The following is a 27,134-nucleotide window of genomic DNA, read 5'->3' as shown; positions in this document are numbered from 1 at the left end:
AAACCCAGAAACGTTTTTTAACTTGGTGTCAGGTTGGCCTCACTCCTTCCCCTGAGACCAGGCCTTGGGAAGACTCTTCCTTTCTCCCTGTTATTTTTTAAGCGCTTACTATGTGCCAGGCACTGTTCTAAATGCTGGGGTAGATACAAGGTAATCCGGGTGAACACAGTGCATGTCTCCCATGCGGGTCACACTCTTAATCACCATTTTACAGATGAGGGAACTGAGGCACAGAGGAATGGAGTGATTTGCCCAAGGCCACATGGCAGACAAGTGGCGGAGCTGCAATTAGAATCCAGGTCCTGCAGACTTCCAGGCCCGCTGTGTCATCACTAGGCCACACTGCTTCTCTCTGCCTCTCTTACAAAGACTCACTGTTTTCCAAAAGCAAGAGATGCCAGTGGCCACCGCACGGGCCACTGGAGACACGGGGCAAGGATGTGGAGCCAACAGCTCGTGATGAAGAGCTCTTTGATGGTTAGAAGGGTGGGAGCAAAAAAAGAGGAAGATGAATAAAGAAGGAAAATAGGACACCAACAACTATGACCGTTATCTTTCAATCAGTCACAAAGAATGACTGTTCACGCTGGTGACCTGTTTTTTTCCCCCCACTAATAGGTGCAACAGGGAAGTCGGGAAAAACCCTGGGGCAGGCTATATTTGGTTCTCAGTTATTTTGGGTGCCTCCTGTGGTTCTTACTGCGTGACTTACTTGAAAATCCAAGGCAAGCCATTTGATTCTCGTGCCAAAGTGTTGCAAATTTCTTATCTCCCCATACAGGGTTTTCCCCAGGGGAGGGTGCAAAGTATAATTCGGTTCAAGTCACTCACCGGCATCTTTATTTTTCCCCCCTTTCTCTGGGTTTTTTGCCCGCAGCAGAAACTGCCTCGGTCCGAGCGAAGTGCAAAGTAATTTGAGTGGAGGAGAGAACCGAGTTCAGGTGTTGAAGACAGTGCCAGTTAACCTTTCTTTAAACCAAGATCACCTGGAGACCTCAAAACGGGAACAGTATGGCACGAACGTGTCGGAGAGCCCGGCGCCGATGCCCGTGTCCGGGGTCACGGTGGTGAAAGCGGAAGAGTTCACGCCGGTCTTCATGGCCCCTCCCGTGCACTATCCCAGGGGAGAGAACGAAGAGCACGGCCGGGGGGTCATCTTCGAGCAGACCCAGTACGAAGTGCCTAGCATGGCCCCCCACGCCAACTATCTCAAAGACGATCAGCGCAGTACGCCCGACAGCACTTACAGCGAGACCTTCAAAGATGGAGTCTCGGAGGTGAGTGGCCCGCGGGGATTCAAGGCCCTACTGAGAGCTCACCTCCTCCAGGAGGCCTTCCCTGACTGAGCCCCTTCCTTCCTCTCCCCTTCGTCCCGTCTCCATCCCCCCATCTTACCTCTTTCCCTTCCCCACAGCTCCTGTATATATGTTTGTACATATTTATTACTCTATTTATTTTACTTGTACATATCTATTCTATTTATTTCATGTTGTTAGTATGTTTGGCTTTGTTCTCTGTCTCCCCCTTTTAGACTGTGAGCCCACTGTTGGGTAGGGACTGTCTCTATATGTTGCCAACTTGGACTTCCCAAGCGCTTAGTACAGTGCTCTGCACACAGTAAGCGCTCGATAAATACGATTGATTGATTGATCTGACTTGGAAAGTGAGACAGCTGAAAGGCAAGCAGAGGAAATAAGAGCCAGTGGAAGGCTGACTGTTTTAAACCACGATAATGAGCACACCCCAATGGATGTTTGCCATGCACGGCAAATGCACTTCTCTTTTAGACTGTGAGCCCACTGTTGGGTAGGGACTGTCTCTATATGTTGCCAACTTGTACTTCCCAAGCGCTTAGTACAGTGCTCTGCACACAGTAAGCGCTCAATAAATACGATTGATTGATTGATTGATTGATTTTATTTGGGGGCTTTGTTAATATACTTATATACGTGTCTGCTTGTTCCTACGTTGTGCTCTCCCGAAGGTTTAGAACAATGCTGTGCACAGACGTTGTTCTCAATAAGCGAGAAGCGGCGGGGCATAGTGGCTAGAGCTTGGGCCTGAGAGTCAGAAGGTCATGGGTTCTAATCCCAGCTCCACCACTTACCTGCTGCATGATCTTGGGCAAGTCACTTCCCGTCTCTGGGACTTAGTTACCTCATCTGTAAAATGGGGATTTAGACTGTGAACCCCATGTGGGACAAGGACTGTGTCCAACCCGATTTGCTTGTATCCACCCCAGCGCTTAGTACTGTGCCAGGCACACAGTAAGCGCTTTGCAAATACCATAATAATACTAATTATTATTATTAATAAATAAATGAAACTTTTTTTTGTTTCGAGACTGAGCATATTGATGGGCATACTACATGCACTGATGTGCATATAGAGAAGCAGCGTAGCTCAGTGGAAAGAGCCCGAGCTTTGGAGTCAGAGGTCATGGGTTTGAATCCCGGCTCCACCACTTGTCAGCTGTGTGACTTTGGGCAAGTCACTTAACTTCTCTGTGCCTCAGTTCCCTCATCTGTAAAATGGGGATTAAGACTGTGAGCCCCCTGTGGGACAACCCGATTGCCTTGTAAACTCCCCAGCGCTTAGAACAGTGCTTTGCACATAGTAAGCGCTTAATAAATGCTATTATTATTATTATTATTATTATCTCTCATGTTCCAGAGTTCACCCTGATCCTAATCTCAACAATCAGTTGAATTTATTGAGTATATAATAAGTGCAGAGCATTGTACTAAAGCTCTTGGGAGAATACGAGCCCGTTGTTGGGTAGGGACCATCTCTCTATGTTGCCAACTTGTACTTCCCAAGCGCTTAGTACAGTGCACTGCACACAGTAAGCGCTCAATAAATACTATTTAGTGAATGAATGAATACAATATAGCAGTTGGTAGACACATTCCCTGGCCATAAAGAGCTTGCAGTTTAGAGGATGAGCTTGCAATCTAGAGGACAAGTTTACAGTCTAATCCAGAGCAGACACGTTACATCCCACTATTTCTGCCACTGGGCCAGGGATGGAATGGATGGGGTTAAGGTCAATTAACTGATCAATCAGTGGTATTTGCTGAGCACTTACTGTGTGTAGAGCACTGTACTACTACTAATAATAATAATGGCATTTATTAAGCCATTATTTATTTATTATTTATTTTACTTGTACATATCTATTCTATTTTATTTTGTTAGTATGTTTGGTTTTGTTCTCTGTCTCCCCCTTTTAGACTGTGAGCCCACTGTTGGGTAGGGACTGTCTCTATATGTTGCCAACTTGTACTTCCCAAGTGCTTAGTACAGTGCTCTGCACACAGTAAGCGCTCAATAAATACGATTGATTGATTGATTAAGCGCTTACTATGTGCAAAGCACTGTTCTAAGCGCTGGGGAGGTTACAAGGTGATCAGGTTGTCCCATGTGGGGCTTACAGTCTTAATCCCCATTTTACAGATGAGGTAACTGAGGCACAGAGAAGTTAAGTGACTTGTCCAAAGTCACACAGCTGACAAGTGGCGGAGCCGGGACTTACTGGACTGTAAGCTCGCCGTGAGCAGGGAATGTGACTGCTATATTGTACTCTCCCAAGCGCTTAGAGCAGTGCTCTGCACACAGTAGATGCTCAGTAAATATGATTAACTACTTGGGAGAGGACAGTATAACAGAGTTGGTCACCACATTCCCTGCCCACCACCAGTGTACAGTCTAGAGGGCGGAGGAAGTGGGAAGCCTAAGGAAGTGGGAGCCCCCGGATAAGAATGCTTAAGAGGCCCAAACCTCCTTGGGAGGAAGGGGCAGCTTTCTCACTCCCTTCTAACTGTGGCCTCCACATGAGGGCTTCCCCTGGCTCGTGGAGGGTTCCTGCAGGATTTTCCCCCGGCCTGGAATGCCCTCCCTCCACACATCCACCAAACTAGCTCTCTTTCTCCCTTCAAAGCCCTACTGAGAGCTCACCTCCTTCAGGAGGCCTTCCCAGACTGCACCCCCTTTTTCCTCTCCTCCTCCCCATTGTCCCCCCGTCCTACCTCCTTCCCCTCCCCACAGCACTTGTATATATTTGTACATATTTATTACTCCATTTTATTTGTATACATTTGCTACTCTATTTTATTGATGATGCGCATATAGCTATAATTCTATTTATTCTGACGGTTTTGACACCTGTCTATGTTTTTGTTTTGTTGTCTGTCTCCCCCTTCTAGACTGTGAGCCCGTTGTTGGGTAGGGACCATCTCTATATGTGGCCGACTTGTGCTTCCCAAGCACTTAGTACAGTAAGTGCTCAATAAATACGATTGGATGAATGAATGATTGATGTGCACTAGTGCTCATTTATTCACTCAGGCATTCATTCGTATTTATTAAGTGCTTACTGTGTGCAGAGCACTGTACTAAGTGCTTGAGATAGAACAATTGCTTCCGCATGGCTTAGTGGCAGGAACTTGCATTTAGGAGTCAGAGGATATGGGTTCTAATGCCGGTTCCTCCACTTGTCTGCTGGGTGTCCTTGAGCAAGTCACTTAACTACTCTGTGCCTCAGTTCCCTCATCTGTAAAATGGGGATTAAGAGTGTGAGTCCGTTGTGGGACAAGCACTGCGTCCAATCTAAAATTACCTTGTATCTTCCCCAGTGCTTGGCACATAGTAAGCACTTAACAAATACCGTAATTATTATTTACTATCAGACCCAAGCCAGGGCCTAACCCCAGGCTCTGTGGTAGTAGCAGACCTTGGTGAAGGGTTATAATCCAAATAATCACAATTATTAGGGAGGGGATTGTAGGATGTGGGGGTTTGGGGAGGGTGAGGGATAACTCTGAGGCCTTCCTGTTCTGGTTGCTGTTGCCACTCCCTCCATAGAGCCTGTCACCTGAGCACCTCAGGATCTGGGCTTTTTTCCAGCCTTGTTCCCCAGCAGTGGTTCTAATCTCTCCATTTCCACTGGCTGACTGACATTTTAGACTGGTCTCTTAACCCCTCGGTGTCTCACGGTCCCCTTTGGAGAGGAGGAAATGAAAATTTTTACCCCTTCATCAATCGTTCAGCCACTCCGTGATAGTGATCTAGTGCTTACTGGGGGCAGAGCCCTGTACTAAGAGGTCTTGGGGGAGGAAATGAAAATTTTTACCCCTTCATCAATCGTTCAGCCACTCTGTGATAGTGATCTAGTGCTTACTGGGGGCAGAGCCTTGTCCTAAGAGGTCTTGGGAGAGCCCAATACGACTGAGAAGGTAGACACAGTCCCTGCCCACAGGGAGTGTACAGACATTCACATCAGTTCCAAGTGAATATATATGTAAGTGCTGTGGGATTGGGGTAGCATGGCTCCCCCATTCTTAGAGAAACAGCGTGGCTCAGTGGAAAGAGCCTGGGCTTGGGTGTCAGAGGTCATGGGTTCAAATCCCGGCTCTGCCGCTTGTCAGCTGTGTGACTTTGGGCAAGTCATTTAATTTCTCTGGACCTCAGTTACCTCATCTGTAAAATGGGGATTGATTGTGAGTCCCACATGGGCCAACTTGATCACCTTGTATCCTCCCCAGCTCTTAGAACAGTGCTTTGCCCATAGTAAGTGCTTAACAAATACCAAAATTATTATTATTATTATGGCTCAGTGGAAAGAGCACGGGCTTGGGAGTCAGAGGTCATGGGTTCTAATCCTGGCTCCGCCACTTGTCAGCTGTGTGACTTTGGGCAAGTCACTTCACTTCTCTGTGCCTGTTACCCCATCTGTAAAATGGGGAATAAGACTGTGAGCCCCATGTGGGACAACCTGATAACCTTGTATCTGCCCCAGCACTTAGAACAGTGCTTGGCACATAGTAAGCGCTTAACAAATACCAACATTATTAGTATTATTATTATTGTGAATAAAAAAGTGCTTAAGGAGTACAGATTCAAGAAGGGCATAGGAGATGCAGAACAGGGGACGCATAGGGGAAGTAAGGGCTTAATCAGGGAAAGGCTCCGGGAGGAGGTGTGATTTTTAGGAGGGCTTTGAAGATGGAGAGAGTGGTGGTCTGTTAGCTATGTGGTGGGGGAAGAGTTCCAGGCCAAAGGGAGGACCACAGGGAGGATGTGAGCAAAGGGTCAGCGACGATACACAAGATGGAGGTCCGGTGAATAGCGGCGAAGAAAACAGATACCATGTTTGAAGGAGGGAAGTTTGTGTATCCCATAACTGAAAAAATGCAGAAGCAGTGGAAATTGAGCTCCTAAGAGACAGCAGGATGTGGAATCGCGCCCTCTTCAAAAGTTAGAATGACATGACCAGAACTTGTGGTCACAAACAGAATTTGTGCTGGGGCTTGCCCAGGCTCAACCCTGACCCCACAGGCTGATCCTGGGCACCTTTTATCCCCCGTGGTGAGACGCAGCGTGGCATAGTGGAAAGAGCACGGGCTTTGGAGTCAGAGGTCATAGGTTCGAATCCCGGCTCTGCCACATGTCTGCTGTGTGACCTTGGGTAAGTCACTTAACTTCTCTGAGCCTCAGCTCCCTCATCTGTAAAATGGGGATTAAGACTGTGAGCCCCACAAGGGACAACCTCATTACCTTGTTTCCCCTCCCCAGCGCTTAGAACAGTGCTTTGCACATAGTAAGCACTTAACAAATGCCATTATTATTATTATTATAGTGGAAAGAGCCCAGAATTGGGGGTCAGAGGTCATGGTTTCCAATCCTGGCTCTGCCACTTGTCAGCTGTGTGACTTTGGGTAAGTCACTTCACTTCTCTGAGCCTCAGTTACCTCATTTGTAAAATGGGGATTAAGACTGTGAGCCCCACGTGGGACAACCTGATGACCTTGTAGCCCCCCCGGTGCTTAGATCAGTGCTTGGCACATAGTAAGTGCTTAACAAATACCATCATCATTATCAAGTCAGTTCATCAATGGTATTTATTGAGCACTAACTGTGTGCAGATCACTGGACTAAGTGCTTGGAAGAGAGCACAATACAGAAGAGTCAGCGGACACGATCCCTGCCCACAGTGAGCTCCATGGGAGCCCAGGAGTTCAGAGCTGGGAAAAAATCCCTGGAGCTGGGAAAAATCCCTGGAGGGTAGGGAGTGGAGATGGCCATGACTCCCACTCCTTAAGCTCCTCCTTCTCCCTCTCCTCCCTCCAGATAAGCACAATAATAATTGTGGTGTTTGTTAAGTGTTTATTATGTAATAAGCACTGTTGTAAGTGCTGGGAAAGATACAAAATAATCAGGTCAGACACAGTCCCTATCCTATATAGGCCTCACAATCTAAGTAGGAGGGGGGCAGGTATTGAATCCCCATTTTACAGATGAGGTAACTGAGGACCAGAGAAGTGAAGTGACTCACCTTAGGTGACACAATAGGTGGAGCCAGAATTAGAACCCAGGTCTTCTGACTCCAAAACCAGTGCTCTTTCCACCAAGTCATGCCGCTCCTCTAAAGCCCCCAGGGAGGGCATCAGTCTACAACCATTCCTATGAGAGTGCCAGTTTGCTGGTTTTTACCGTCTCGTGTCTCCTCCCAGTAGAAATTAGGCATTAGATGGGATGTCTCATCCGATCCCACTTCCAGCTCAGAATATATTTTCTTATGTGTGAAGTCCTGTTGATTCAAGGCAGTGCTCTAAGATATGGTTAGTCCTGAATTAGCCTTTTCTCCAATCAGAGAGACTTAAGGTCAGGTTGGTACATCAGAGAAGTTGGCACATTTGCCTGAGAGGGGGAACTTTTCCATAGTTGGAGCCCCTTGATCTTTCGTGATGGAATTCAGAGATATGCAGGTGGGCCACTTGGGGATAGGAGACTCTGTCCCAGGCAGACCTCTATCTCTGGTCATAATTCTGTAAAACCTTCTAACCTCCTTGACAAAACCTTCCCTCTCTAGGCTCTAAACTCCTTGTAGGCAGGGAATGTGTCTACCAACTATGTTTTATAATAATAATAAGGGAGGAAAGTTCAGAGAAATGTAGTTACAAGTGAGCTTGAGAGGAGCGGAGAGTGTGAGCTACAGAGTATTGGATGAAAAGAGCTTATGTGTAAGACAGGAAAAGGTGGGAGAGAGCCTTAAAGTCAATGGAAAGGAAAACTTTTGCAATGGAATGCAAAGGAAATGGAAAGTTTTTGCTTGATGCAGAGGGAAAACACGTCTGCTCTGTGACTTTGGGCAAGTCACTTAATTTCTCTGTGCCTCAGTTCCCTCATCTCTAAAATGGGGATTAAGACTGAAAGCCCCATGTGGGACATGGACTGCATCCAACCTGATTAGCTTGTATCTACCCCAGCACTTAGTAGAGTGCCTGGCACATAGGAAGCGCTTATTATCAAATACCGTAAAAAAAAAAAAAAAAAAGATGAGTAGCCACTGGAGGTGTTTGAGAAGTGGTGAGGTGTGTGCCTAGCGATGTTTCAGGAAGGTGATTTGTGCAGCACTGTGGAGAATAGATTCCAGAACAGCTGACGGTTGAGGTACAGTCCCTAGTTGTGGATGGAAATTTGAAGCGGGATCTATCTCTTTAGAGAGTGGGACAATTCACCCCTGCCCCATCTAGGGCTCGGTTACTAACCCAGTCCCGCAGGCAGCAAGTTAAGGAGAAAGACAGAGCTTTGGCTCATTCTGTGTCCCCTGCCATCCTCCTCTCCTCCCCTGACTGCTTGTAATAATTAAATAATAATTATTATTAGAGAAGCAGCGTGGCTCAGTAGAAAGAGCACGGGCTTTGGAGTCAGAGGGCATGGGTTCAAATCCCGGCTCCGCCAATTGTCAGCTGTGTGATTTTGGGCAAGTCACTTAACTTCTCTGTGCCTCTGTTACCTCTGTTGGGATGAAGACTGTGAGCCTCCCGTGGGACAACCTGATCTCCCCAGCACTTAGAACAGTGCTTGACACATAGTAAGCAATCAATAAATGACATAATAATAATAATAATTAGTATTATAATCAAATATTAAATGTTGTCCTCACCACTCTGTGAGATAAGTAGAAAGGCAGTATTATTATTCCTATTTTCCAGATGAGGAAATGGAGGGAAAGAGACTTGCCAACTGTGTTTTATTATACTCTCCCAAGTGCCTAGTGCAGTGCTCTGCTCATGGTAAGCATGTGCTCTGTGTGCTCTGCACACAGTAAATACGATGGATCGATTGATTGATTGGTGGCAGAGCTCAACCTCGAACCCAGGTCCTCCGTAAACTCATTGTTGGCAGGGAATGAATTGTATTGTACTCTCCCAAGCGCTTAGTACAATGCACTGCACACAAGAAGTGCTCAATAAATACGGTTGACTGACTGAGCCTCGTAATAGAGGCATGAGAACATTAATATTAATAACAATCACTGAGCCCCACAGAAATAGGTGCAGTATAAACAGACAGAACATAGACTAGCTACAGTCTTTGGTCTGGGTTTGACTCCTTTCCATTTCACAGTATGATTTTTGAAAATTATGTTAAAAATTCACTAAACCCTTCCATTGGGTTGAGAACATCAAGTGCTGATGAATCATCAGAGGCATTTCAGTGGAAAACTTTATTTCAAAGTTAATCTTTATTTCACATTAATTTTATAAAAGGTTCTTGCAGTTTCCTTTAAGATGTGCCGCTGGTGCATTTTTAAACCCTGTTAAAAGCCCCTCCACTGATGAAGAAAAACTCTCAGACAAGGTTACATGTCACTGGAGCTATTATATCTTATGTATGTGTCTGTAATTTATTTATTTATATTAATGTGTTCCCCCGTCTAACCTGTAAACTCTCTGTGGTTAGAGAACCTAACAACTCTGTCTATTGTACTCTTCCAAGCCCTTAGTACAGTGCTCTTCACTCAGAAAGTGCTCAATAAATACAATTGATTGATTGCTTGATTGGGTAGCAGGGGTTGGTGTTGGATAAGTGTCAGAGCAAACCACTGAAAAAGTTGGCTGTAAATTTTATGTTTTCATTTGAGAGTGGTTTGGGAAAAGCAGAGCTTGCTAGGCTTTACCAGAAGATTACTGTGGGTAGTGGTTCCTCGTGGTTTTTTAAATTTTTGTTGAAATTGAAGATTTAGCTGAAATCACAGTGAATTGGACTGTCATTTGCAAGTCACGTTTCTACCTGATAAGTTTAAAATAGCATATTTGGACAAAAGCACTGGCAGTCTTGCTGGGTTGAAGTCATCCTTTTAAAGAGGTCCATTAAGGAAATTCCAGTTACCATAGATAAAGCTGCTGAACTTAAAATTAATCCTGCTAGTCGGGTCTACATCAGAAAATGGTATTCCTAACTGAAGCCTCCCAGGGAAATTTGTTTCGATCACAATTCTGTAGGGCAGACCTGACCCCAGGTGCACGCTGATGGCCTTTGAATGCCCCTCGCCCCCCTCTCGATCCCCCCCATTTTACCTCCTTCCCTTCCCCACAGCACCTGTATATATGTATATATGTTTGTACATATTTATTACTCTATTTTACTTGTACATATCTATTCTATTTTATTTTGTTAGTATGTTTGGTTTTATTCTCTGTCTCCCCCTTTTAGACTGTGAGCCCACTGTTGGGGAGGGACTGTCTCTATATGTTGCCAACTTGTACTTCCCAAGCACTTAGTACAGTGCTCTGCACACAGTAAGCGCTCAATAAATACGATTGATTGATTGATTGAATGGTGTTAGTTCAGTTGTGTACATAATTACTCTCCCATGCTTCAAAGCCTTATTGAAGGCACATCTCCTCCAAGAGGCCTTCCCAGACTAAGCCCCACTTTTCCTCATCTCCCACTCCCCTCTGCGTCGCCCTGACTTGCTCCCTTCGCTCTTCCCCCATCTCAGCCCCTCAGCACTTATTTATCCGTAATTATGTTTATTTGTATTGTTGTCTGTCTCCCCTCCTCTAGACTCTGAGTTCATTGGGCAGGGAATGTCAGTGCCTAGTACAGTGCTCTGCACACAGTAAGCACTTAATAAATACGATTGATCAAGTGAATGGATGAATAACTACACTCACTCTCATCCCCACCACTGTTACATACACATCCATAAATTATTTCTTCATATTAGCATCTGTCTCCCCCTCCATTCATTCAGTCGTATTTATTGAGCGCTTACTGTGTGCAGAGCACTGTATTAAGCACTTGGGAAGTACAAGCTGGCAACATATAGAGACGGTCCCTACCCAACAACAGGCTCACAGTCTAGAACTGAAAGCTAGACTGAAAGCTGATTGTGGGCAGGGAACGTGTTTGCGAACTCTGTGATGGTGTACTCTCCCAAGCTCTTAGGAAAGTGCTCTGCACACAGTAAGCGCTCCATAAATATGACTGATTGATTGACTGTGTCAGAGAAGCACTTAGCAATACTCAGCTCACTCCAGGAAACCAGAAGCCAGGACTGTCCCCTGATTCACAGAGTAACGTATTAATTTTCAACCTTCCCACAGTTCCCAATTCCATCCTATTGTCAGCTTGGCTGCATTCCAAGCAGTCTCCCATGTCCAAGCAAGCCAGCTATGTGTGGTACGTTGGGACAGGCCTACTTCCACTCCCTCAATTAATCAGTTGTATTTATTGAGTGCTTACTGTGTGCAGAGCAGTGAACACTTTTTGTTATGGTCTTTGATAAGGACTTACTGTGTGCCAGGCACTATACTAAGCACTGGGGGAGGTACAGGTTGATCAGGTGGGATACAGTGGGCCTTTCAGCCATAATCTCCATTTTACAGGTGAGGGAACTGAGGCACAGAGAAGTGATTTGTCCCAGGTCACACAGCAGACAAGTGACGGAGCTGGGATTAGAACCCAAGTCCTTCTGACCCCCAGACCCGGGCTCTATCCACTGGGCCACACTGCTTCTCAAGCACGCGGGAGAGTACAGTATAATAGAGTAGGCAGTCATGATCCATGATCTCAAGGAGGTTGCAGTTTAGGGGGGGAAGACAGATATTAATATAAATAAATACATTATGGATACATAAATAAATGCCATGGGGCTGAGGGTGGGGGGAGTATCAGGTGTTTAAAGGGAACAGATCTAAGTGCCTAGGTGACACAGAAGGGAGAGGGAGTGGGGAAAAGAAGGCTCAATCAGGGAAAGCCTTTTGGAAGAGATGGAATCTTAATAAGGCTTTGAATGTGGGGAGAGTAATGTCGGGCCAGTCTGGAGGCAGACACATCCTGAGATTCAGTCAATTCCCCCAGGTTTAATAGTGATGAGCTTGGTTAAAGCATTGGGCAGAATAATCCCTTCCACTGTGATATTGCGTGGTGTTTGTTGTCCTCAGGCTGTTTTGCTTCCCTCCTTCCATGGCTGCTTCTGTGAAGTCAAAGTGACAACCAGCAGGACCACATTAGTAGCTGGGGTTACTCAATGCAAGCAAATGGGTCTGTGGGCCTGGGTTTTTGTGAACATGCATGAAGAGGAGAAATTGAGCATGATGGAGGGAAATGGGTGAAGAATAAATAGGGAAGGTGGGAGAAAGAACAGAGAAACAAAAGGAACAGGAAAAAAATCAGAGTGAAAGGGGAGGAATAGGATTAAGGAGGAATCGCTGTACATCAGTCAATCAGTAGTATTCACTGCTACAATATGCAGAGCATTGTATTAAGCGCCTGGGAAAGGATAATAAAATTAGTCAACATGATCCTTCCCCTCAAGGAGATTGCAGTCTAGTGGGGGAGACAGATGTTTAAACAGATTTCGGAAACGAGTAATTAATAGAATGTGGAAAGAGCCCGGGCTTGAGAGTCAGAGGTCTAGGGTTCTAATCCCAGCTCTGCCGCTTGTCAGCTGGGTGACTTTGGGCAAGTCACTTCACTTCTCTGTGCCCCAGATACCTCATCTGTAAAATGGGGATTAAGGCTATGAGCCCCACATGGGACAACCTGATCACCTTGTATCTACTCCAGCACTTACAGCAGTTCTTGGCATATAGTAAGCGCTTTACAAATGCCATTATTATTATTATTATCAATCAGTGGTAGTTATTGAGTGCTTACTGTGTGCAGACCACTGTAGTAAGCACTTGGGCGAGTACAACAGAGTAGGCAGACGTTTTCTCTGCACACAATGATCTTGCGGTCTAGAAGATATAAGATTTATTCCTAAGTTATTTGAGGGGTTGGGAATACTTAAACGCTTTGAGGGTGAAGAAGGGTTGAAACGGCAGGCGGGGAAATTGGAGATTACTTGGATAAGACTTCCGGGAGGAGTTGTGAAGATGAAGAGAACTATTGTCTATCGACTGTGTGAAGGGGAGGGTGTGTCAGGCGGGGGTGAGGAGGTGAGTGAGTGGCAGCAGGGGAGATGAGAAAGAGGCACAGTAAGTTGGTTAACTTGAAAGGAAAAAAGGAAAAGGGGTCAAATAAGAAGACAGAGGCAGCAGAAACTCCCAAATCCCATGAGTGTATCCCGGGATTCATCTCTTCTCTCCCTATAAAATTATAAGCCAGTCGTATAGTTCACCATTAATTAGGAGACCAGGTGTAAATTCCTTGTGGGCTGGGATTGTGTCTATCAACTTGATTGTATTGTATTTTCCCAAGTACAGTGTTCTACATACAGTAAGCATTTAATAAATACCACTTCTTGATTGATTGATCCCAATTAAGTGGGACAGACTCAATTTTTAGTCTTCAGGATTTCATCATGATAGGTCTAGGGCAGAAACTCATGAAGGACCCTGCTTTTGGCTAGCATAGTTGGAGAGAAAGAACCCTTCATCTACCACTGCTACAGGCTCTGTTTCAGCCAAACTGGCTCTTATAGTAATAATGATAGCATTGCTGCATCGCTTACTATATGTCAAGTACTATTCTAAGCGCTGGGGGAAGAGTTGGATATAGCCCAGTTCCACATCTAAGTAGGAGGGAGTAGGATTTAATCCCCATTTTTCACCACTAAGGACTGTCGCATGACTGAGTCCAGGGGTAGAAAGTGTCCCGAGTCATTAGTTCTACTGCAAATTAATAAAAATAATGATAGTGGTATTTGTTCAGTGTTTACTGCATGCCAGGCACTCTACAAAGCGCTGGGGTAAATACAAGCAAAGCAGGTGGGACACAGTCCATGTGCCACGTGGGGCTCATACTCTCAATCACCATTTTACAGATGAGGGAACTGAGACCCAGAGAAGTGAAGTGACTTGCCCAAGGTCACCCGGCAGATAAGTGGCAGAGCCGGGATTGGAACCCAGGTCCTCTGACTCTGAGGCCCAGTCTCTTTGCAGGAGGCCACACTGCTTCTTCTAGAGTGGGAATGGGAATTTGGTGATGAGAAGGCCATTTCTGGATCAGTTCTGGTTTGGCTGGGCAAGAAGGTGACTATGGCACTTAATATTTGGAAGATGCACTCAAAAGCCCCATAAGAGATAAACAAATCGCTTCCTGCTTTTATTCTTACTGTCCTTTCTTCAAGTTCCAGGACACCGGAATATATGGATGCCAAATACATGTAAAATTAAACCAGTTTTGTGGCCTCTGTTTTTTGTTACCCAACAAAATTAATGGTATATAGTAACTAATAGTAGAGGAAGGAAGTAATATTAAGGACTATTTCAATCAATCAATCAGTCAATCAGTATTATTGTGTTAGTCTGCCAGGAATTGTCAGTAGCTGTTGTGGGCACCCACTGTTATACTATATGCCACAACAAAGATGATCTTCTTGAAGCCTCTCCCAGGCGCTTAGCTCAGTGCTCTGCATACAGTAAATGTTCAATAAATATGATGGATTGACTGATTGATTGCTCTTCTCACATTTTTTGAGAAGGAGTGTGGCTTAGTGGAAAGAGCTCAGGCTTGGGAGTCAGAGGAAAAAGGTTCTAATCCTGGCTCTGCCACTTGTCTGCTGTGTGACCTTGGGTAAGTCACTTCACTTAGTTACCTCTTCTGAAAAAATGGGGATTAAGACTGTGAGCCCCACGTGAGCCAACCCAATTACCTTGTATCTACCCCAGTGCTTAGAACAATGCTTGGCACATAGTAAACGCTTAACAAATACCATAGTTATTATTATGATTATTATTCTCTGGATCTCAGTTCCCTCATCTGCAAAATGGGGATTCAGTACCTGTTCTCTTCCTCCATAGACTGTGAGCCCCCATTGGACCCTTATTATCCTTGTATCTACCCCAGTGCTTAGAAAAGTGCTTGGCACAGTAAGCGCTTAACAAATCCCATAATTATTATTATGATTATTTTTCTCTGGGTCTCCGTTCCCTCATCTGCAAAATGGGGATTCAGTACCTGTTCTCTTCCTCCATAGACTGTGAGCCCCCTTTGGGACCTATTATCCTTGTATCTACCCCAGTGCCAAATACAATGCTTGGCATATAGTAAGCACTTAACAAATACCAAGATTATTATCTTCCCTCTACTTAGATCCTTCCAGTGGCTTCCCACTACCCCCATATAAGGATAAAGCTCCTTGTGAATAGCTTCGAGGGTCTTCACATACTTTCCCCATCAAACATGGCATCCCTCTTCACCTCCTAACCTCCAACTCCCTCTCTTCATTGTTTTCTTTGTTTTATGAATTAGTTAAGCAGTTACTATGTGCCAGACACTGTAGTAAGCACAGAGTAGATACAAGATAATCAGGGTGGACACAGTCCTTGTCTCACACGGGGTTCACAGTCATAATCCCCATTTTACAGATGAGGGCACTGAGGCCCAGAGAAATGAAGGGACTTGCCCAAGGTGACATAGCAGACAAGTGGCAGAGCTGGGATTAGAACTCAGGTCCTTCCGATTCCCAGGCCCATGCTCTAACCACTAGGCCACTAGTGCTCTAGGTTATCCACTGCTCCACTAGAGAAGCCGCGTGGCTTAGTGGAAAGAGCCCGGGCTTGGGAGTCATAGGTCGTAGGTTCTAATCCCGGCTCCGCCACTTGTCAGCTGTGTGACTTTGGACAAGTCACTTCACTTCTCTGTGCCTCAGTTATCTCATCTGTAAAATGGGGATGAAGACTGTGAGCCCCGCGTGGGACAACCTGATCACCTTGTATCCCTCCAGTACTTAGAACAGTGCTTCACACATAGTAAGCGCTTAACAAATGCCATTATTATCATTTCTCGCCCTTCTAGACTGTGAGCCCATTGTTGGGTAGGGACCGTCTCTATATGTTGCCAACTTGTACTTCCTAAGCGCTTAGTACACTGCTGTGCACACAGTAAGCGCTCAATAAATACGATTGAATGAATGAATCAATACGTTGGGTAGGCACCGTCTCTATATGTTGCCGACTTGTACTTCCCAAGTGCTCAGTACAGTGCTCTGCACACAGTAAGCACTCAATAAATATGATTGAATGAATGAATGAGGAAGGGGTGACTAAAGGGTGCAAATCCAAGTACTAGGGGGACACAGAAGGGTGGGAGAGGAGAGGAAATGAGGGCTTAGTTGGGGAAGGCATCCTGGAGGAGATGGGTTTTCAATAAGACATTGAAGGTGATAGGACGATATGACAGGGAAGGGAGATCGAGGTCACAGGGCGGATTTGGGCAAGGTGTCGGCAATGGGACAGACGAGATGGAGCTCAGAGAGTAGGTTGGTGCCAGGGGAGCAGCGTGTGTGGAAGATCACTGAGGTAAGGTAGGAGGGGAAGAGTTGATTGATAGAAGTACTATTACTACTACTACTATTGTTTCTGGGCATGTAGATACTTCCTCAGGATAAGGTGGGCAGCCTGGGTGATTTTTATCTATGATAAACTTAAGCGCTTAGTACAGTGCTCTGCACACAGTAAGCGCTCAATAAATACGATTGATGGTGATAAACTTTACGGGGGTATTTAGACCACGGCCATGTGTCTCTACATGGTGCAAATAGCCAGGATTACCAAATTTTAACAAAGTTCATTCATTCAGTCGTATTTATCAAGCACTTACTGTGTGCAGAGCACTCTACTAAACACTTGGAAAGTACAAATCAGCCAATAAAGAGAGACTATCCCTGCCCAACAACAGGCTCACAGGTTAGAAGGGGGACACAGGCAACAAAATAAAACAAGTAGACAGCCAAGTTACAGGTTATCTGTACCATTTTCCTTAAACAAGTTGCCAATGTCACTGTTGATTTTTTGACACCAGGTTGTGGTGGTCTTCAAGCGATGTGGGATTCAAATAATGATAATGGTGGTATTTGTTAAGCGCTTACTATGTTCCAGGCACTGTAATAAGCACGGGATAGATACAAGATAATCAACGTGGACACAATTCCTATCCCACACAGCGATTCTCACTCTAAGTAGGAGGGAGAGAAAGTAATGAGTCCTCATTTTCTAGATTAGAAAAATGAAGAACAGGGAAGTTAAATGACCTGCCCATGGTCACACAGTAGGCAAGTGCCAAAGACAGGATTTGAACCCAGGTTTTCTGAGTCCCAGGCCCGTGTTCTTTCCATGAAGCCACACTGCTTCTGGGAGAAGTTTTAAACTCTACCCTAGTGTTTGCATGTAGATCAGTACATCTTGCAAAATTGAATTCCTGGTATAAGCTGTCTTTTTTTTTCATATTATGCGTGCCACACCATAGTATATACTCGGTTGGAAGTCTTCTCATTGTGAAGATTCGCTCTTAGGAAGAATACTGCAATAAAGTCAGTCCTCGAGACTGTAATAATAATAATAATAATGGCCTTTGTTAAGCGCTTACTATGTGCCAAGCATTCTTTTGAGCGCTGGGGTGGGGGGTGGGGGGATACAAGGTGTTGAGATTGTCCCACGTGGGGTTCACAGTTTTAATCCCCATTTTACAGATGAGGTAACTGAGACTCAGAGAAATTAAGTGGCTTGCCCAAGGTCACACAGCAGAGGTGGTGGAGCTAGGATTCAAACCCATGACCTCTGATTAAAGCCCGTGCTCTTTCCACTGAGCCACACTGCTTCGTTGTGGGTAGGGAACATGTCTACCAATTCTGTAATAGTGTACTCTACCAAGTGCTCAGTACAGTGATCTGCACACAGTAAGCACTCAATAAATACATCTGATCGATTGATCTTCCAAGCACTTAGTACAGTGATCTGCACACTGTAACTGGTCAAAAAATGCTATTGACGGATTGATTGATTGAAGCATTTTTTATTCATTTTTAATCTCGATGGCACCACAGTTATTTGGCTTAATTTTCTTTTCAACTGTCTTTCCACTTTTCAGAAATACCGCAGTGCTTCTGTGGGGGCTGAAGAATACATTTTCGAACAGACAGCAAGGTAGGTTTCTAAATGACATTTAGCATCGATTAAGTCACATCAAATAGGACACTTGGGTATCGGCAGAGTAATGCCATAAAATTCACCTAGGAAGAACGTAGAAGCAAATGTTTTGTATGGAAACAGGAGCAGGAGAAGAATTCAGTTATCAACTGTGGACTTTTACAGTGGAATTGCCTTGGTGGATGAAATACCACTGACTTCTCTCTGTCCTATAGTGAGGATGATGTATTTACGGTCTTTGTGGGTCTTTTAAAAACTTATTGTAATACTCAGCTCATCAGTTCATTTGACTTTCTAGCAGGCTTAACACTTGAGGAGTAGAAATGCTGAGCGAAAGTAGCCACAGAATCCACTGTTTGAATACTGAAAGTTTGGGGCCCAAAAATCGGGCCCTTAGAGGAATTTGGAGTGAAATTCGGCCTGCGTGGATAATTGAGGGAAAAGACTACTTAAGAACACCTAGCACTTGTTTAGCTGCCTTGCTTTGAAATTATGTGCTCCTGACCTCAGGTTGCAGAAGTAAAATTTCAGAACAGAGGTATAATAAGGTATAAAAGAAAAACCAGTGTTGACAAAATACATATAAAGATGAAGATTCCATCATAGGCACCTAACAATTTACAACTACTTTTGTTAGGTTAAAAATGACAAGTATTATCAATTTTCATGCCTTAAGCATAAACTGATTGCCGAGGTCTGGAAGAATATTTCCTCTCGGGCAGTAGGATTGCACAATTTACCAGGTGCAATATGTACGGTTTTCTCCACCTAAACCATCTGGTATATAAGCCATTGTTGTAAACCGCATGTGTACCAGCCATGACCTTTGGACCGTTCTGTTCTTTCTAGTCTGACATCTTCTTTGCTTTATGCACCATGTGTATCAAAATTCAACATTTCTGACTTAAGGTTTGACTCTTATTTCCTGCCCCAGGGTTTTTTTAAACCTTTTCAGTGGCTCTTTATGTCATCATTTTAATTTACTTTGTAATTACTTTCACACTTCAGGAAGGGGAAAATGTCTAAATTTGGAAATCGGTTTTAAAAGTGTATTTAAAATGAAAGGAGAAGTATTATCATTTTGCTCATTTATTTGGCAGTATCATGGGCTTTTGGAGTAATTGGTACATTCTAGAAGCCACTGGTTGTTTAAGCGGGAGAATGAGATGGTACAATATGTGTTAGAATACAGCTGTCTCGTAGGGAACAGCCTTTTCCCGCATGGGATATGGAGTCTTTTCGTAAAGTTGCTGTGGAGATCGCTATGTGGTGTTTTCCCAACTTCCTCAATTCCCCCTCTGTAGTTTTATGATTGTGCCAAGTCTGGTCCCTACACCTTTCCTGCAAATTCTTGGTCTCCATTTCGCTCTTTATAGCTTTAAGTGGACTGAATCAGAACACTTGCAAGAAATCCAAAGACCATGGTTGGGGGAAAATTGACCTGAACTTCAGAGAGGAAGTTCTCTGGTGTATACATGGTCATTGCCATATGGTACCAAAGTTTAACCCATAAAAATCGACATAAAAATGCTTGTAAAATGGAGTAGGGGAGAGAAAACTTCTTTTGTTGTTAAATATTATCTTTTTTACAGTTTTCTTCTCCAGGGTGATTGTTAAATTCAGAAGATTTGTCAACATTCATAGGAAAGATTGTGAAATTCACTTGTAAGCAAAAAAAAAAAAAATGGAAAGAAAAAAAGAATGATTCTGATCATGGTTTGTTTTCTGCCCACAGTAGCACATTTCAGTATACGTTGGAGGCCACAAAATCTCTACGGCAGAAGCAAGGAGAGGGACCGATGACCTATTTAAATAAAGGACAGTTCTATGCTATAACTCTGAGCGAGACTGGAGACAACAAATGCTTCAGACATCCCATCAGCAAAGTCAGGGTATGGACCTCTTTTCGCTAGATAAAATACCAACGCTTAACATTGAGTGGCTAAGGCGGGGTGAAAGGGAAGGAACATTTATGTGTTTTTTCCTCAGTTAACAGAAACCGGATTTCCACTTGGGCTCTTCTCTCTGTCTTTTCAAATGTGCAGTGACCAAAATAAGTCTGATGAAATGGTGACATTTGTCCATGTTTGTACTGTTGTTTGAGGGATTTCCTAAGTTTTATTCCTTCAACATGAGTTCCCTGGATTAGCAGCATGGCCTAGTGGATACAGCACGGGCCTAGGTGTCAGGAGGCAGGTTCTATTCCCGGCTCTGCCGCTTCTGTGTGACTTTGGGCAAGTTACTTCACTTCTCTGTGCCTCAGTTCCCTCGTCTGTAAAATGGAGATGAAGACCGTGAGTCCCATATGGGACACAGTACACAGTGTGCACAGTAAGCGCTCAGTAAATATGATTGAATGAATGACAGGGACTGTGTCCAACCCGATAAGTTTGTATCTACTCCAGCACTTAGAACAGTGCCTGGCACAGAGCAGGCGCTTAACAAATACCCTAAAAAGAAAAATGATGAGTTACTCTTAAGTTTCTGGATGCGTAGCTACAAAATCAGAACTTTCTGGGGAGTGGGACGCTGCTCCTGGGGTCATCGTTCAAGGATAGGGTTAAGTGCTGAGCCATTTTCCACTGGCCATTTGGCTAAGCGTCTCGAGTCCCGAGCGGCAGGAGTTTCAGCCCACTCCCTTTAAGCTCACTTCCCTTTAAGCCTTGGGGGGTGATCCCACCATCCGAACCGCCACAGGAGGATGTTCAGATTCATGGGTGTTGATATATTGGTGGGAGGTGGTAGAGGAAACTCGTCTCTGTCTTGGAATCAGGCCAGGAGATGGAATCTGGGCCCCCAAAGTCCCTTTTCACACCAGGGTGTGGACTTCTCTAACAGAGCCTTGCAGAAAACGCACACATTTTCAAAACTCTTCATCACCTGCTCATTGCCCTCACACCATGTCTTCCCTCATTCCGTTGTGTTGCTCTCCAAAATATCAGAAAATAGATCCTGAAATTTTTTCTGCAGCACAGCCCATCAGTCATCACCAACGCCGTCATAATAGTAATTGTGGTATTTTTTAAGTGTTTATTACATGACAAACACTGTACTAGAGAGGCAGTGTGGCTGAGTAGAAAGAGCCCAGGCTTTGGAGTCGGAGGTCAAGGGTTCAAATCCCGGTTCCGCCACTTTTCAGCTGTGTGACTTTGGGCAAGTCACTTCACTTCTCTGGGCCTCAGTTCCCTCATCTGTAAAATGGGGATGAAGACTGTGAGCCCCCCGTGGGACAACCTGATCACCTTGTAACCTCCCCAGCGCTTAGAACAGTGCTTTGCACATAGTAAGCACTTAATAAAAATGCCATTATTCAGTGCTTAGAACAGTGCTTTGCACATAGTAAGCACTTAATAAATGCCATCATTACTATTATTATTGCTAAGTGCTAGGGTAGATACGATGCAGTCAGATCTAACCCAATTCCACGTGGGGCTCACAGTCTCAGGTACTGAATTCCCATTTTTAAAAGGAAAGCAGATTGTATTAGAGTTTCTTTAGGCCCTAGGCACATAGAAGCAGTATGGTCTAGGAGAAAGAACCCATGCCTGGAAGTCAGAGAATCTGGGTTCCACTCCCGACCACACCACTTACCTGCTGTGTGACGTAGGACAAGTCACTTAACTTCTCTGTGCCTCAGTTCCTTCACATGCAGAATGGAGATTCAATACCTTTACTCCCTCCTACTTTAACTGTGAGCCCCATGTGGGTCTTGATTATCTTGTACCTATCCCAGCGCTTACTTTAGGGCTTGGCTCAACAAAGCATGTAACAGATACCACAGTTATTATTTGATGTTTCTGCATGTCTGCCAAAACACTGTGGCTGATCACAGCACCACAGTTTCAGTCACAACCGGTTTTCTTGCTTTGTTTTGGTGATGTTTGATGTGGTTAAATATTTTCCCCCTTAATGGAGTCAACCTCTGTTTTGATGATCTCAAGGAGCTTCACAATTATTAGTAAAGTGTCGTCACCCTCCTGGGAGGGATGGAGGAAGGGAATATTTAGCAGTATCCCTTCATTCAATCTTGGAGAAGGAGCAGTCCTAAGAGGAATGAGAGACAAAGGCTGGCGAAGACCAGTTTGCAAGGAGAACAATAACAATAATAAAACTGTGGTATTTGTTAAGCGCTTATTATATGCCAGTCACTAAACACTGGGGTAGATTCAATATAATCAGGTTGGACACAGTCCCTGTCCCACATGGGGCTCACAGTCTTAAACCCCATTTTACAGATGAGGTAACTGGGAACAGAGAAGTGAACTGACTTGCTCAAGGTCACACAGCAGATGAGTGGTGCAGCCGGAATCAGAATCCAGGTCCTTCTGACTCCCAGGGTGGTGCTCTATCCACTAGGCCATGCTGCTTCTCTAACAAAAGTAGAAAGACCGGTGGTTGGTGCGAAGCCATTCCTGAGTGCCCTCTCTCCCCTTCTGCCCTGGGTCTGTACTTCCATATAAAATCTCCAGACGTGGGCCTCAGTGGTCGGTGGGTAAGGAGTGAAATTCCTCCAGGAATTGGCATAGGTGCCCTTGGCTCGGAAACAATGACTATGGGTTTCCTATTTAAAAGTCAGCGGAAACCTCAGCCCCATCACTGTTGGCGTGTATGACTTCAGGACCCAGAAACAGGGAGGAATGGATTGTAATGGTGGTGGTTTGTTACGTGCCAAGCTCACACTCTCATTTTCCTGCTGGGGCCCGAGTAGACTGTGAGCTCATGTGGACAGGGAACATGTCTGTTATATTGTACTCTCCCAAGTGCTTAGCACAGTGCTCTGAAATTCAATTCAATCATATTTACTGAGGGCTTACTGTGTGTGAAGCCCTATACTAAAGCACTTGAGAGAACACAATACAACGATAAGCAGACACATTCCCTGCCCACAACAAGCTCACATTCTTGATGGGGAGACAGACATTAATATAAATAAATAAATAAATTACAGTTACGTTCATAAGTACCGTGGATACAGAGTGCTTAATAAATACTTTGCCCCTTTTGCTCTCCCCCAAGCCCCACAGTACTTACGTATATATCTGTAATTTCATTTATTTGCATTGATGTCTGTCTGCCTCCCTCTAGACTGTGAGCTGGTTGTAAGCAGGGGATGCCACTGTTTATTGTTGTACTGTACTCCCCCCAACCACTTAGTACAGTGCTCTGCACACAGTAAGCGCTTAATAAATACGATTGAATGAATGAATGAGTGAATAAATACAATTGACTGACGTGTACCGCTAGCAAGTAGGTAGGAAGGGGAGCAACAGATGATGGGTTGCACACAATAGTAACAGTAATTGTGACATTTGTTGACTGCTTTCTGTGTGCTAAACACTGTACTAAGCATGGGGATAGAGACAATAAAGACAGATTGGAAAAGGGGATCTCATCCCACACGGGACTTGCAGCCTAAGGGCGGTTTATGTGCAGGATTGATTCATAGTGCCATAGCACCATGAGTTGATAACTGCCAGTCAGTTACTTTTCCCCAACTACCTTGCTTTTCTCTAACCTCATTCTGGCATCTGGGACCAAATCTTGAAGAAAAGTGCCACCTGACTAAATGGCCAACACCATTCGCAATAATACGGTTTCTAATTCTGGATTTAGGCAAATCAGAGTATTTTATTTGGAATCACAGGAGACTGTTCTTAATTCCCCCCCCCCCCCCCACAAATTTCCATACCAAGAACACGCTATGATTTATGTTAACCGCACTTTCATTAGAGAAGCTTTTGTTTGTAGCATCACAGTACTATTTTTTAATATAAAGGTGAAGCTCTTGGAAGGGAGAATGATTTTTAATTTTGAACTATTGAGTCTGCAAATTTTCATTTTCATTTGATTTCCCAGTTGACTTCGTTTTGCTTGACATGTATTCTAGTGAGCTTAAGAGCCTTTTGAAAACTCTTCACTTTAAGAAGCTTTCTTAACTTTAGTGTAAACCTATAAATGGAAATTAATTTGTTTCCTTGTATGATTTAAGTGAAAAAGTAGATTGAAATGGGGCCAGATTTTGAGTGAAGGCTTGGAGAATGAGCTTCAGTGAAACATCCCAATAGTACTGTAGGAGAATATAACCAAATAAGAATCCTGAATAGGATGAGACCTAAATATTAATACAAGAAAACATTGAAAACTGTGCTCTCCCCCTCTAGATTGTAAGCTTGTTGTGGGCAGGGAATGTGACTACTGACTCTGTTATATTGCTGTACTATACGCTCCCAAATGCTTAGTGCAGTGTTCTGCACACTGTAAGCATTCAATAAATGTGATTGATTGATTCTTTTTCCCCTTTAGCTTGAGGAAGTGTTTTCTTTTGGTACCACATAAACACCCAGTCATTTTAGTTGTGTTTAAGCAAGTAGAAGTTACTCATTTAATCTGAGTTGATTATTATTACAGAAATGAAAGGTTATTATATGTATATGTGTGAATGATTTGGGTCATTTAGACAGGGGGTAAGTCTAGACTGTAAGCTGTTGTGGACAGGGAACGTGCAAAGTCAACTCTGTGACATTGAACCCTCCCAAGCGCTTAGTACAGTGCCTGGCAAACAGTAAGTGCTCCAAAAATACGATTGATTGACTGATTGATTTAGACCTCAATTATCCACTGTTTGTGTAGATTCATGCATTTTTCATTGTAAACTGTTCCTTTCTAACCTGTTGCAGAGAATCACCGGGCTTGGGAGTCAGAGGTCATGGGTTCTAATCCTGGCTCCACCACATCAGCTGTGTGACTTTGGGCAAGTCACAACTTCTCTGTGCCTCAGTAACCTCATCTGTAAAATGGGAATTAAGACTGTGAGCCCCTCATGGGACAACCTGATCACCTCGTATCCCCCAGCACTTAGAACAGTGCTTTGCACATTGTAAACACTTAACAAATACCATTATTATTATTATTATTATTATTATTATTTATTCACCATACCCATTTTCTAAGTGAGTCTTTTTTTTAAAGCAGAAACATGCAACACAATTAGATTTGTTTTGTGTAATTCAGACAGCAGCAGGGTGCCATGTGGAGTAATTTTTCACCTGAGATCCTCTGTTACCGTAGAATCTGCAGATATTTACAGCTGGGTTGGATTTCCTAAGATCCTAAGGAGCCCCTACTTTTTAGAAACGCTCAGCCAACTCTATGCAAATGCTACTCTGAATAGTAGAACTTAACTCCAGCAGACTTCTATAGGTATTATCCCCTTTAGGAATGGAAAAATGCTAATGGCAGAAAGGGCATTTCCAGAACTAAGGACTTCATGGTACCAGCAAAGGCACCGAACAAAAAGTAATCTCCATGTTTCTCTTCTTTGGCAGAGCGTGGTGATGGTGGTATTCAGTGAAGACAAAAACCGTGATGAGCAACTGAAGTACTGGAAATACTGGCATTCTCGGCAGCACACGGCTAAACAAAGGGTCTTGGACATAGGTAAGTGGTCTTGCAAAGGACTTGGTCATCACAGGCCCCCTCCTACCTCACCTCACTAATCCCCTACTCCAGCCCAACCCTCCCACTCTGCTCCTCTAGTGCCAGTTTACTCACTGTGCCCCGATCTCATCAGTCCTGTCACCGAAGCAGCGTGGCTGAGTGGAAAGAGCCCGGGCTTTGGAGTCGGAGGTCATGGGTTCAAATTCCGGCTCCGCCAATTGTCAGCTCTGTGACTTTGGGCAAGTCACTTAACTTCTCTGGGCCTCAGTTCCCTCTTCTGTAAAATGGGGATTAAGACTGTGAGCCCCCCGTGGGACAACCTGATCACCTTGTAACCTCCCCAGTGCTTAGAACAGTGGTTTGCACATAGTAAGCGCTTAATAAATGCCATTATTATTATTATTATCCTCCCCTTGGTCTGGAACTCCCTCCCCCTCTAATTAGGCCAGACCACCACTCTCCCACCTTCAATGTCCCATTAAAGGTCACATTGCCTCCAAGACTCCTTCCCCAAGTAAGCCCTGTTTTTTCCTTGTCTTGTTCTCCCTTCTGCTTTGTCTTTGCGCTTGGATCTGAGATCTTTGGATGTTTGATATTTGCCCCACCCCACAACACTTAAGCATATATTTTTAAATGGTATATTATGAATGATTTGTGTATCTTAACGTCTCTCTCCCCCTCTGGACTGTAAGCTCGTTATAGGTAGGGAATGTGTCAACTGATTCTGTTGTGTTGTACTCTCCCAAGCGTGTAGGACGTGTTCAATAAATACCATTGATTGACTGATTGATAGGTACTTTGTACTAAAGCCAGTGGGAATGAAGGATGGCACAACCTCTCCATCCAAACTGCTACCTTGCTGGTTCAGTCTCGCATCCCATCCCAACTGGATTACTGCATCAGCCTCCTTTCTGATCTTCCATCCTCTTGTCTCTCCCCGTTTCAGTCTGTACTTCACTCTGCTGCCCAGATTACCTTTGTACAGAAACACTATAGGCATGTCACTCCCCTCCTCAAAAATCTCCAGTGGTGGCCTGTCAACTTACGAATCAAGCAAAAACTCCTCACTCTCGGCTTCAAGGCTCTCGATCACCTCACCCCCTCCTACCTCAACCCCCTTCTCTCCTTCTACAGCCCAGCCCTCACACTCTGCTCCTCTGCTGCTAGCCTCTTCAATGTGCCTCGTTCTCGCCTGTCCCACCATCGGCCCCTGGCCCATGTCCTTCCTCTGTCCTGGAATGCCCTCCCTCCACAGATGTGCCAAACTAGCTCTCTTCCTCCCTTCAAAGCCCTACTGAGAGCTCATCTCTTCCAGGAGGCCTTCCCAGCCTGAGCTCCCTCTTTTCCCTCTCCTCCTCCCCTCCCCATCGTCCCCCTCCCTCCCTCCGCCCTACTCCCTTCCCCTCTCCACAGCATTTATATATATTTGTACGTATTTATTACTCTATTTTATTTGTACATATTTACTATATTTATTTTATTAACGATGTGTATATAGCTATAACTCTATTCTGATGGTATTGACACCTG

General features: G+C 44.5%; 1 protein-coding gene across 2 annotated transcripts in view; it reads left to right on the top strand.

The window, feature by feature from the left end:
- GRHL2 (grainyhead like transcription factor 2) overlaps positions 1-27,134 on the top strand; it is a 173,971-nt gene that overhangs the window by 63,765 nt on the left and 83,072 nt on the right. Inside the window, exons 4-7 of one of the 2 annotated variants that reach the window (XM_038744851.1) lie at positions 881-1,277; positions 18,109-18,164; positions 19,903-20,059; positions 25,493-25,604. In XM_038744851.1, the coding sequence (XP_038600779.1) occupies positions 881-1,277; positions 18,109-18,164; positions 19,903-20,059; positions 25,493-25,604 (722 nt within the window). Of the gene's footprint in view, positions 1-877; positions 1,278-18,108; positions 18,165-19,902; positions 20,060-25,492; positions 25,605-27,134 lie in introns of both variants that reach the window. The other variant, XM_038744850.1, reaches the window with a different exon arrangement.

This window comes from Tachyglossus aculeatus, chromosome 4 (assembly GCF_015852505.1).
Source record: "Tachyglossus aculeatus isolate mTacAcu1 chromosome 4, mTacAcu1.pri, whole genome shotgun sequence".
NCBI lineage: Eukaryota > Metazoa > Chordata > Mammalia > Monotremata > Tachyglossidae > Tachyglossus > Tachyglossus aculeatus.
The sequence above is the reverse complement of the archived record's forward strand: the minus strand, read 5'-3'. Positions and strand labels throughout refer to the sequence as shown.